General features: G+C 42.1%; 1 protein-coding gene across 5 annotated transcripts in view; it reads right to left on the minus strand.

Moving 5' to 3' along the window:
• kcnc3a (potassium voltage-gated channel, Shaw-related subfamily, member 3a) overlaps positions 1-12,500 on the minus strand; it is a 94,879-nt gene that overhangs the window by 12,761 nt on the left and 69,618 nt on the right. For 2 of the 5 annotated variants that reach the window (XR_009649949.1, XM_060893124.1), the window contains exon 5: positions 5,052-5,095. The exons of 2 other annotated variants lie outside the window; for them this stretch is intronic. Coding sequence is in view for 2 of the 3 variants with exons in the window: in XM_060893124.1 (XP_060749107.1) it covers positions 5,058-5,095 (38 nt within the window). In the remaining variant the exon portion in view is untranslated. Of the gene's footprint in view, positions 1-2,042; positions 2,506-5,051; positions 5,096-12,500 lie in introns of those variants that run through there. One more of the 5 variants, XM_060893125.1, reaches the window with a different exon arrangement.

Consider the following 12,500-nt stretch of genomic DNA (forward strand, 5'->3'; position numbering starts at 1 on the left):
ATGTTGAACGTTTCGCTCTGGAGAAGGGATGAGGAAGGAAGGACAGCAATATTACATCAACACTTCATTCAGTACACAAGAGGACTCCCTCCACACTGACACACAACCACAATGAGCAAAGATTTATAGAAATATAGATTTTTTTTAAAAGTGGATGTTTAAGTGGATGAATCGTGGTTAGAAAAGTCTGTGGTGTCAGATTGTCAACAGTCTGAATTAGTGTGTGTGTGTGTGTGTGTGTGTGTGTGTGTTGCATTAAAGTCAGTCACTCAAATTCTGACATTAATGACTACAGCAGCCACGCAGCAAAGCATCCTGGGTAGCAGAAGCCTGAGCTGAAACCCTGCAGCAGTAATATGTTTAAGTAGTTTCTATGTTTTAATACAAATAAATAAATAAATAAATAAATAAATAAATAAATAAATAAATAAATAAATAAATATTTATAGATATAAATAGATATAATAGATAATTAATTATGATGTAAGAAGAAGTGATGTTACTGGTAATGATGTTACCATCCGGATGGTCAGACAGATCACAGCTTATTATTTATTTATTTACAAACTACACTTTTTATAAAGCACTTTGTGATTTTATCTGTGAAAGGTGATATATAAATAAACTTTACTTACTTACTTACATGTATTTATTCATTAAAAATAAATCTTTTTTTTTTGTGTCTTACTCTCTCTCTCTCTCTCTCTCTCTCTCTTTCTCTTTCTGTGTCCTACTTTTTTCTCCCTCTCTCCATCTTTACGCCTCTCCATGCCATTTGCTCACAGTGTCTCTCTTTCTGTATGCCCCAATCTCATTCTAACGGACTATCTTCTCTCTCTCTCTCCCCCCCTCTCTCTCTCCATCTCACTCTCTCTCTCTCCATCTCGCTCTCTCTCTACTCTCTCTCTCCATCTCGCTCTCTCTCTCTCTTTCCATCTCTCTCTCTCTCGCTCTTCACCTCTCCCTCTCCATCTCGCTCTCTCTCTCTCCCTCTTTACGCCTCTCCATGCCATTTGCTCACAGTGTCTCTCTCTTTCTGTATGCCCCAATCTCATTCTAACACACTATCTTCTCTCTCTCTCTCCCCCTCTCTCTCTCTCCATCTCACTCTCTCGCTCTCTCTCTCTCTCTCCATCTCGCTCTCTCTCTACTCTCTCTCTCCATCTTGCTCTCTCTCTACTCTCTCTCTCTCTCTCCATCTCGCTCTCTCTCTACTCTCTCTCTCCATCTTGCTCTCTCTCTACTCTCTCTCTCTCTCCATCTCGCTCTCTCTCTCTCTCTTTCCATCTCTCTCTCTCGCTCTTCACCTCTCCCTCTCCATCTCGCTCTCTCTCTCTCTCCCTCTTTACGCCTCTCCATGCCATTTGCTCGCAGTGTCTCTCTCTTTCTGTATGCCCCAATCTCATTCTAACACACTATCTTCTCTCTCCCCCCCTCTCTCCATCTCACTCTCTCTCTCCCTCTCTCTCTATCTCACTCTCTCTCTCGCTCTCTCCATCTCACTCTCTCTCTCTCACTCTCTCTCTCGCTCTCTCTCTCCATCTCGCTCTCTCTCTACTCTCTCTCTCTCCATCTCGCTCTCTCTCTTTCCATCTCTCTCTCTCTCTCCATCTCTCGCTCTCCATCTCACTCTCTCTCTCTCGCTCTCTCTCTCCCTCTCTCTCTCTATCTCACTCTCTCTCTCGCTCTCTCTCCCTCTCTCTCTCCATCTCGCTCTCTCTCTACTCTCTTTCTCTCCATCTCGCTCTCTCTCTCCATCTTGCTCTCTCTCTCCATCTCTCTCTCTCTCTCCATCTCTCGCTCTCCATCTCACTCCCTCTCTCTCGCTCTCTCTCTCCCTCTCTCTCGCTCTCCATCTCACTCTCTCTCCCTCTCTCTCTACTCTCTCTCTCTCTCTCCATCTCGCTCTCTCTCTCTCTCTCCATCTCGCTCTCTCTCTCTCTCTCCATTTCTCTCTCATTCTCTCTCTCTCTCTCTCTCTCTCCATCTCGCTCTCTCTCTCTCTCTCCATTTCTCTCTCATTCTCTCTCTCTCTCTCTCTCTCCATCTCGCTCTCTCTCTCTCCATCTCGCTCTCTCTCTCTCTCTCTCCATCTCTCTCCCTTTTTCTCTCACTCTCCCTCTCTCTCTCTCCATCTCTCTCCGAGTATGTAAGTGACACAAAGCATCACTTTCATTTTCACTGGAAAATTTCATCTAAAACAGAATTTGCCACCTGACTGAACAGAAGACCATGAAGGATGCGTCGTGTGACGTTTAAGTCCCCTGTTCCACCTTCCAGATGTTTCCAGAGGTGGAATCAGAAGCATCTAGTATGACTTTAGGGGAAATGTTGTCTTTTTATCGTCCTGCTAATGAAGTCTATTCATGTGTCAGACGAACACACCAGACTGAGATGTTATGGAGGAAGAGTCAGGAGGTGAATGAGGTTTGTGTGCTGTGTGTTATCAGAGCTTCAGTCCTCTGAACTGCTGACTGTAATGATTCAAAATCAAAAGCACAGCTTCTGTAGACGACAGAAAAGTGCAGAAATATTCAGCTCAGTAAAATTCAGCTCAGTAAAATTCAGCTCAGTAAAATTCAGCTCAGTAAAATTCAGCTCAATGCTAAGCTGCTTCATGCTTTTCTCACTTTACAGCCTGCCGTGTGTGTGATTGTGTGTGTGAGTGAGTATGTGTGCGTGTGTTCAGTGTGTGTGTGTTTGTGTGAGTGAGTATGTGTGCATGTGTTCAGTGTGTGTTCGTGTGTGTGAGTGAGTGTGTGTGCATGTTTACAGTGTGTGGGTGTGTTTGTGTGACTGAGTGTATGTGTGTGTTCAGTGTGTGTGTGTTTGTGTGAGTGAGTGTGTGTGCATGTTTACAGTGTGTGGGTGTGTTTGTGTGACTGAGTGTATGTGTGTGTACAGTGTGTATATGAGTGTATGTGTGTGTTTGTGTGAGTGTGTGTGTGTATGTGTGTACAGTGTGTGTGTATGAGTGTGTGTGAGTATCTGAGTGTGTGTGTGTGTGTACAGTGTGTGTGTGACTGTACTGTATGTGTTTACAGTGTGTGTGTGTGTGTATGAGTGTGTGTGTGTCTGAGTGTATGTGTGTGTACAGTGTGTCTGAGTGTATGTGTGTACACTGTGTGTGTATGAGTGTGTGTGTACAGTGTGTGTGTGACTGTATGTGTTTACAGTGTGTGTGTATGAGTGTGTGTGTCTGAGTGTGTGTGTCTGAGTGTATGTATGTATACACTGTGTGTGTGTCTGAGTGTGTATCTGAGTGTATGTGTGTGTACAGTGCGTCTGAGTGTATGTTTGTGTACACTGTGTGTGTGTGTGTCTGAGTGTGTGTCTGAGTGTATGTGTGTGTACAGTGCGTCTGAGTGTATGTGTGTACAGTGCGTCTGAGTGTATGTGTGTGTACAGTGTGTATATGAGTGTATGTGTGTGTTTGTGTGAGTGTGTGTGTTTGTGTGTCTGAGTGTATGTGTGTGTGTTTGTGTGTGAGTGTGTGTGTGTATGTGTGTACAGTGTGTGTGTATGAGTGTGTGTGAGTATCTGAGTGTGTGTGTGTACAGTGTGTGTGTGACTGTATGTGTTTACAGTGTGTGTGTGTATGAGTGTGTGTGTCTGAGTGTATGTGTGTACAGTGTGTCTGAGTGTATGTGTGTACACTGTGTGTGTATGAGTCTGTGTGTGTGTGTACAGTGTGTGTGTGACTGTATGTGTTTACAGTGTGTGTGTGTATGAGTGTGTGTGTCTGAGTGTGTGTGTCTGAGTGTATGTATGTATACACTGTGTGTGTGTGTCTGAGTGTGTATCTGAGTGTATGTGTGTGTACAGTGTGTCTGAGTGTATGTTTGTGTACACTGTGTGTGTGTGTGTGTGTTTGAGTGTGTGTCTGAGTGTATGTGTGTGTACAGTGCGTCTGAGTGTGTGTGTACAGTGCATCTGAGTGTATGTGTGTGTACAGTGCGTCTGAGTATATGTGTGTGTACAGTGCGTCTGAGTGTATGTGTGTGTACACTGTGTGTGTGTGTCTGAGTGTATGTGTGTGTACAGTGTGTCTGAGTGTATGTGTGTGTACACTGTGTGTGTGTGTATGAGTGTGTGTCTGAGTGTATGTGTGTGTACAGTGCGTCTGAGTGTATGTGTATGTACACTGTGTGTGTGTATGAGTGTGTGTATGAGTGTGTGTGTGTACAGTGCGTCTGAGTGTATGTGTGTGTACACTGTGTGTGTGTATGAGTGTGTGTCTGAGTGTATGTGTGTGTACAGTGCATCTGAGTGTATGTGTGTGTACACTGTGTGTGTGTATGAGTGTGTGTCTGAGTGTATGTGTGTGTACAGTGCGTCTGAGTGTATGTGTGTGTACACTGTGTGTGTATGAGTGTGTGTCTGAGTGTATGTGTGTGTACAGTGCGTCTGAGTGTATGTGTGTGTACACTGTGTGTGTATGAGTGTGTGTCTGAGTGTATGTGTGTGTACACTGTGTGTGTATGTATGAGTGTGTGTCTGAGTGTATGTGTGTGTACACTGTGTGTGTGTATGAGTGTGTGTACACTGTGTGTGTATGAGTGTGTGTCTGAGTGTATGTGTGTGTACAGTGCGTCTGAGTGTATGTGTGTGTACACTGTGTGTGTATGAGGGTGTGTCTGAGTGTATGTGTGTGTACAGTGCGTCTGAGTGTATGTGTGTGTACACTGTGTGTGTGTATGAGTGTGTGTCTGAGTGTATGTGTGTGTACAGTGCGTCTGAGTGTATGTGTGTGTACAGTGTGTGTGTATGAGTGTGTGTCTGAGTGTATGTGTGTGTACAGTGCGTCTGAGTGTATGTGTGTGTACAGTGCGTCTGAGTGTATGTGTATGTACACTGTGTGTGTGTGTGTGTGTGTGTGTGTGTATGAGTGTGTGTGTACAGTGCGTCTGAGTGTATGTGTGTGTACACTGTGTGTGTGTGTGTGTATGAGTGTGTGTGTACAGTGCGTCTGAGTGTATGTGTGTGTACACTGTGTGTGTGTGTGTGTGTGTGTACACTGTGTGTGTGTGTGTGTGTGTGTGTGTACGTACCTCAGGTCAGACTTTAGTAACATTACGGACACTGTAGCGCCGGCCTGAGGGTGGGATGGGAGATGGGGAAAGTAAGTGAGAGCGAAATATTAGACCTGCTTCACTTCAGCTGATTCAGTCGTAAAAATTTCATCTCCTGTAAAACAGCCGCCATCAGCGGCATCGCTCAGGTGTAAAGATTTAATCACAGCTCATGTATTTTTTATCTGTCAGACAAATAACTAACGGTGCCATAATAAAATCCATCAAGGTTCATTATGCCACAGATTCAGAAGTCAAACCATCCCATAATAATATTCCCACTTTATTTTAAAGTTTGTTCCTGTTTTGTGTTCAAGCTACAAACGGAGCAGATATATTTACAGTAAATGTACAATGTATAAAAATAAATAAAACACTTTTAATTTTTTTTTTATTTGAATTTTTTTTAAAAACATTAACAATTTTTATTTTTTTATTTTTTTTAGAAAATGTATTAAAAAATATACATCATATCATTCACTCATTTTCTACCGCTTATCCGAACTACCTCGGGTCACGGGGAGCCTGTGCCTATCTCAGGCGTCATCGATCGGGCATCAAGGCAGGATACACCCTGGACGGAGTGCCAACCCATCACAGGGCACACACACACACACACACACACACTCATTCACTCACACACTACGGACAATTTTCCAGAGATGCCAATCAACCTACCATGCATGTCTTTGGACCGGGGGAGGAAACCGGAGTACCCGGAGGAAACCCCCGAGGCACGGGGAGAACATGCAAACTCCACACACACAAGGCGGAGGCAGGAATTGAACCCCCAACCCTGGAGGGTGAGGCGAACGTGATAACCACTAAGCCACCGTGCCCCCTACATCATATCAGTTCTATTTAAAAATCACATTCCTTTATTCCTTTTATTTTCCCTATTTGTAAACACACATACATACACACATCCTGTACATACATACATACATACATACACACTGTGAACTATATATATCTTGAATTTTTATTATATTAATTCTTTATACTACTCCTTATGTTTACCTTCTGCTCTATAAAACTAAAAAATATTAATTAAGAAAAATAGAAAATATTTCAGAAAATCTTGTTCAGTGGGGGCACGGTGGCTTAGTGGTTAGCACGTTCGCCTCACACCTCCAGGGTCGGGGTTCGATTCCCGCCTCCGCCTTGTGTGTGTGGAGTTTGCATGTTCTCCCCGTGCCTCGGGGGTTTCCTCCGGGTACTCCGGTTTCCTCCCCCAGTCCAAAGACATGCATGGTAGGTTGATTGGCATCTCTGGAAAATTGTCCATAGTGTGTGATTGCGTGAGTGAATGAGAGTGTGTGTGTGTGTGTGTGTGTGTGTGTGTGTGCCCTGTGATGGGTTGGCACTCCGTCCAGGGTGTATCCTGCCTTGATGCCCGATGACGCCTGAGATAAGCACAGGCTCCCCGTGACCCGAGGTAGTTCGGATAAGCGGTAGAAGATGAGTGAATGAATGAATGAATCTTGTTCAGTTTTCTAGATCTATTTGAATCTATAGTTAGAAATTACTTTCGATAAAAGATGATAGCAAAAGTGATCAATATTCCAGAAAATCACATTTTATTTCCACAGTATATTTTGTTTTCTAGAGTTCTAATTTTAACGGATGTGATGCGTCGAACGTATTTGGACATTTCTAAAACATTTGAATAAATCAACTTTAGCTTTCGATATATTATTTTCAACATTTTTAAATGATATTAATGTAGAAAATATATTAGAAAAAGTAGGAAATAATTATAAAATCAACTTTCACCACGAATCTGTGTGCAAAATTTTGCTATTGAATAAAAATAAATTTGAATTTAAAATGTCTTTTTTTTTAAATTTTTTTTTTAACCATTTTTACGACTGAATCCAGGTTAATATTTGCAATATCCAAGTCTGGATATTTCTCTGTAAGAAGAGAGGAAATGTACATGTGCGGGTGCATGAGCATGTCATGATCCACACAAATCGACAGAAGTGAACAGCTCCACAAATCCAATACATGCAAATTAAACACACAATATGAAGTTGTTTCACATACAATTCAACGATACACAACTGGGGGAAAAAAAATTAACAAGAAGAAGAAGAAGAAGAACATTGAGCAGAAAAGACAAAGCATGTATGTGGATATCATACATGAGAGAAGTGCTGTGTGATCATGAGAGCACTGTATAACACACACACACACACACACACGCTCACACACGCTCGTCTAAAATCCTGCACATTTTCTGCATCCTTGACCTCGACCTCACTGACGAGAGAGTGAACATCTCACACTTTTACGCTTTTCCGATCCGTTACTTTAACCTGAGTCGAGGCTGTCAGAGAGCCGGTGACCCGTAAAAAAGCGCAGCGACGTCGATAAACGTCAGTCAGAGTTCGCCGATCAGCAGCCGATTGCGGAGGCGAAAAAGGGGAGGAGCTAGAGCCGGAGCGTGAACGGAGCAGAATTCCATCAAGAACGAGCTGCATATTAAATCCAGGATTTTGCTAGTTTGCGATGGGAAGAATTGAACGCAAAATTTTTTTCAAAATGACTGCAGATGTTCTGATGATCTGATACAGGACTCGGACTCTCAGCTCTCCGGCACAGATGAGTTCGGGCCAGTCGATGAGTGAGATTATTAGATAATGACTATAAAACTCCTGTGATTCATTTTACATGGCTTTTTATCTGACAAACATATAATCAGTGTTTGTAATATAAAAATATAAAACTGCGCTGAAATAATAATCTAATCTAATCTAATCTAATCTAATCTAATCTAATCTAATCTAATCTAATGTAAACAGCACAAATGTTAGCAGGGAGTCGAAATACATTGGCGGTAACGTTGGAATGAAAGAATTAAAAGAAACATGAACTTTGTGTTAATTCTAATGTCTAATTCTAACACTGCAGGTTTTTTTTGTGATTGTTGCAGCCAGAAATGCAGCTCAATGTTGATGCAGCGATGCAACTTGGATCTTTTTCTGGAACTATTTGAATGAGTGAATCTGCAAACACAGGATTCTTCTTTAAAACACTCCTTTTCCTTATTTTCTATGATAGCTGGACTCATGTTTGAAGAGGGCTTTGGCTGAACGACCGCGAGCTCCTCCGAATACGACTGCATGTATTTTATTTTTGAGTTCGTTTCTCCGGACTCGCGGCTGCACGTGAGCTGAAATATTGACGTGTGAAGGTTCTATATGAAGCCTAACCTCAATAAATACCCAGGGCAATTTAGGGCCGACTGCATTGACCCGAGTCGATCGGTAACGGGTGCGTACGCTTTAGCGCATGTATTCATCGATCAAGGGTTTGGCAAAAACGTATAATGAAAAGATGTTACACATTATTGCTGTGTAGAACGAGACCTCGCTGGCCTCTGGTTACGAGAAAGAGCAACAAGGAAAAATCGATGCTATGGAACGTTATTGAAAAGTGAGCGAGGAGTATCTGGATAGAGAGAGAGAGAGAGAGAGAGAGAGAGAGAGAGAGAGAGAGAGAGAGAGAGAGAGAGAGATTGGGAGACTGCAGTGATGATGTGCTGCATCACTCCAGCAGAGGGGATCGAGAACGGGGCACTCGGGTCAGACTGCAGTCAGAAACGAAAGCAGAAACTGAAGGATTTTTATCCTCCTTTTGTTTTTTTTTTGTTTTTTTGCAGTCAGAGCAAAAACGTTTGCTTCGGCCTCTCTGTCGACACTCTCTCTGATCAACACATCACCTCAACCAATAAAACACTTTACAGAAATGAAAAAAATAATAAATAATAAATGAAACCAAAGAAAATGAGAAGAGAAAGAAGATTACACCACAGTATATATATATCTAAACATAATAATAATAATAATAATAATAATAATAATAATAATAATAATCATTATCATCATCATCATCATCAGTGCATCTTGGGAGCATGACTGGATGTCTGGATGTCAGAGCCACAAATTGGACCCTGATAAATAACGCTGACTAAAAATGCCTCGTGTCATCGTCTTGACGAGATTATGTGTGTGACGCTTTATTCTGTAATCTCACACCCTTTTGTATGCTTTTTTTTTTCTTTTTTTTTTCTCCTCAATATCTTCCTGTTCAGTCCCAGAATGCTCTCTTCCACTGTTTCCATGGCAACAGTGGGTTTAAAAAGGAGTGGAGGAATGGGATTTGGGGGATGATAAAGGAGGAAAAGGATGGAGGGAGGAAGCCAAATAGCAACAACAACAAACAAACAAAAAAAAAAACATTAAGACTTAAAACGTGGCAGAAAGATAAAGACACAATGCACTGATTTATAGAATACACACAGCGCTCGCTAAAAGTTTGGAAGCATTGCAAGATTTTTGTAAATTAGAAATAACAGACTGTAATATTGTAACACAGAAAGAGCAAATCTGACTGACTACACCAACGCTGGACACAGTTGTCCACAAGTTCAGTCGGCTGAAGGACCTGCTCAAGGTGCATCAGCCCATTTGACTCATTTGATTCCAGTAAATGACTCCTGACCAACCCTAACTGAGTTGTATTGGGTGAGGAGAGGAACATTAATAAACACTAAGATGTTCAGGTACTCCAGGACCGGGGTAAGAAACCTACATGCATATCCTACTGTACATACTTGAAACAAAATAAATGAAATAAAATCCACTCAGTTGCAAGAGATACATACTGTAGATTAGTTCAATCTGAGGTCTGAATAGAATATTTCGACCAATGTACGGTAGTGTGGAGTGTGTTATAACACTATACTATACCCTGAATAAGGTCTATAGCGTACTGTAAAAGCATCACAACCTGGTCCTTTCATGTTATTCCAGCCTGAATGTGCATCCTTCTGCCTTGCTGGCTGAGAAAACACCCATCCGACTGTTTATCTGCAACATCTGGGACTCATTACACCGAGTGTATACAAACTCTGTTAGGTGCCATCACCTCCATGATGTCGCGTTATTACCCAAGCGTGCCGTATCAAACCTGCTCCTTATATTCTAACTCTGCTTTCTGAGCGTGGAAACACTCTCCTGTTACCTTAACGGAAACATACGTCGGTTGAGAAATCTAAAATAAGAATACAGATGTTTCAGAATTCCCAATTTAATAAAACTGTGCCCACTTTTTTGGTGAATATGTCTTTACATTTCAAATCCACAATCTTCTCGCTTCTATAATGGGACCAGGACGATTAGTTATACGGCCTTGGTTATGATTTTGAACATAACATAACATTTTGGACATACTTTTTATTATCACTAGGCTTTTTCTCATATGAAACATTTCCCTTTGTGATTGCAAATTGTAAACTCTGACTAAACAGAATCCTGGGTTTATGTAGTTGGAGGTTTCACACTGCTACCTATTTTCCCTAACACTGAATCCTGGCTCTGTACATTCCCAAACCCTGGGGCAACCTTCTTAACCCTTGTATGATGTTCGGGTCTGTGGGAACCATATTCATAAACATCAATAGTTTTGAAAAACTTTGCTTCCTTGTAAATTTGTTGATTTTTTTTCCACTTATAACTTGATTAAATTTGATTTTTTTTAATAACATTTTATTAAAAAACAACAAAAAATTAGATTTGTAAAGTTCGTCGCAACAAACTTTGATGTTGGCTTTGACGAGGCAAGTATTCGCAAAGGCCGTTGCTTTTTGGAGGCAAGTGGACATAAGGGTCAGTGTTACTTTTGGAGGCAAGTGGACATAAAACATGTGATATCTAGTGGAGCGCTAGGGTGCCAAAACATTTGGAGGCAAGTGGAGATGAGCATGTGACGTCATCCGAAAACCTGTGACGCAATTCCCCTCCTTGGGCTGAGTGTTTTGATATGTCACATGTCCATGTTGTAAAATTTTTTTGATTTTGCATATTTTGGGGGCGGGGCTGCGGGACAACCGGAAGGCCAGTCGGTGCACCAATTTAAAAGTTTGTATCACCCTAAAGGAGCTGCCCGGGTTTGGTGTAGACAGTTCGAAAGCTTGCCGAGTTATAAACCTCCAAATTTTATAATGGGAGTCTATGGGAACAAAGGCCACTTTGAGACTCGGTACCGGAAGTACCGGTACTCTGATCACTTATAACAGTAATAGCAACAAACTTCAGACCAGGCTCTATGACATATCCGAATTTGGTGCATGTGGCTCGAAAGCCCGAATGTTGGCTTCTACAAAGCACTTTAATAATAACTAGAATGTATATTTCCTGAAGAAAATGTGAATGGTGCTCGCACGTGGCAAGTTCCCATCATCGGGCTGAGTGTTTTGATATGTCACATGTCCATGTTGTGCTAACTTTTTGATTTCGCTTATTTTGGGGGCAGGGCTACACGTGACGTCACGTGACTTCATCAAAATACACGTGAGGAAGTTCCCCTCATTGTTGTGAGTGTTTTGATATGTCACATGTCCATGTTGTAAAATGTTTTTTGATTTTGCATATTTTGGGGGCGGGGCTGCGGGACAACCGGAAGGCCAGTCGGTACACCAATTTAAAAGTTTGTTCAGAGCATCACCCTAAAGGAGCTGACTGAGTTATAAACCTCCAAAGTTTATAATGGGAGTCTATGGGGAAAAAAGGCCACTTTGAGACCCGGTACCGGAAGTACCGGTACACCTCTCCTCAATGAGCCGGTCGATTTGACACCTCATTCATGGGTCTAGGACAAAAGCTGCGGGACAAGTTACACGCCGAAGTTTTGTCCGGCACAATAGCAATAATGTTGCTTTGCAAGCACCATTAATAACGAGTAGCATTAATAACGTGGAGCCTGTGCCCACCTCAGGCGTCATCGGGCATCAAGGCAGGATACACCCTGGACGGAGTGCCAACCCATCGCAGGACACACACACACACACACTCATTCACTCACACAATCACACACTACAGACAATTTTCCAGAGATGCCAATCAACCTACCATGCATGTCTTTGGACCGGGGGAGGAAACCGGAGTACCCGGAGGAAACCCCCGAGGCACGGGGAGAACATGCAAACTCCACACACACAAGGCGGAGGCGGGAATCGAACCCCCAACCCTGGAGGTGTGAGGCGAACGTGCTAACCACTAAGCCACCGTGCCCCCCAACGAGTAGCACTTGTAATAAAGCTAAAGGATAAATATTAACCATATGTGCTGTTTATATTGCTTGTCATTGGGAGAAAATAAACATCTGTAGAGTATTTTAACATCAAATTTTGGATTGTGTTGAATTAAAAACCCAAAAATGCAGCAGACCCACAAACACTGGCTGAGTAACAAAAATACGAACACCGTACAAGGGTTAAATCCTAGATCCGAATCTCCTTCTGGTCTTAACAGCAGCCTGAAATACAGCGTCACAAAGAAACAGTCATGATTTTGCTTTTCGCACATTTACAGAACATTTTATTATTCCTTAGTCGATTTTTTAAAAAAAAAACAAAAAAAC

Source organism: Tachysurus vachellii, chromosome 18 (genome assembly GCF_030014155.1).
Source record: "Tachysurus vachellii isolate PV-2020 chromosome 18, HZAU_Pvac_v1, whole genome shotgun sequence".
In the NCBI taxonomy this organism is placed as follows: Eukaryota; Metazoa; Chordata; class Actinopteri; order Siluriformes; family Bagridae; genus Tachysurus; species Tachysurus vachellii.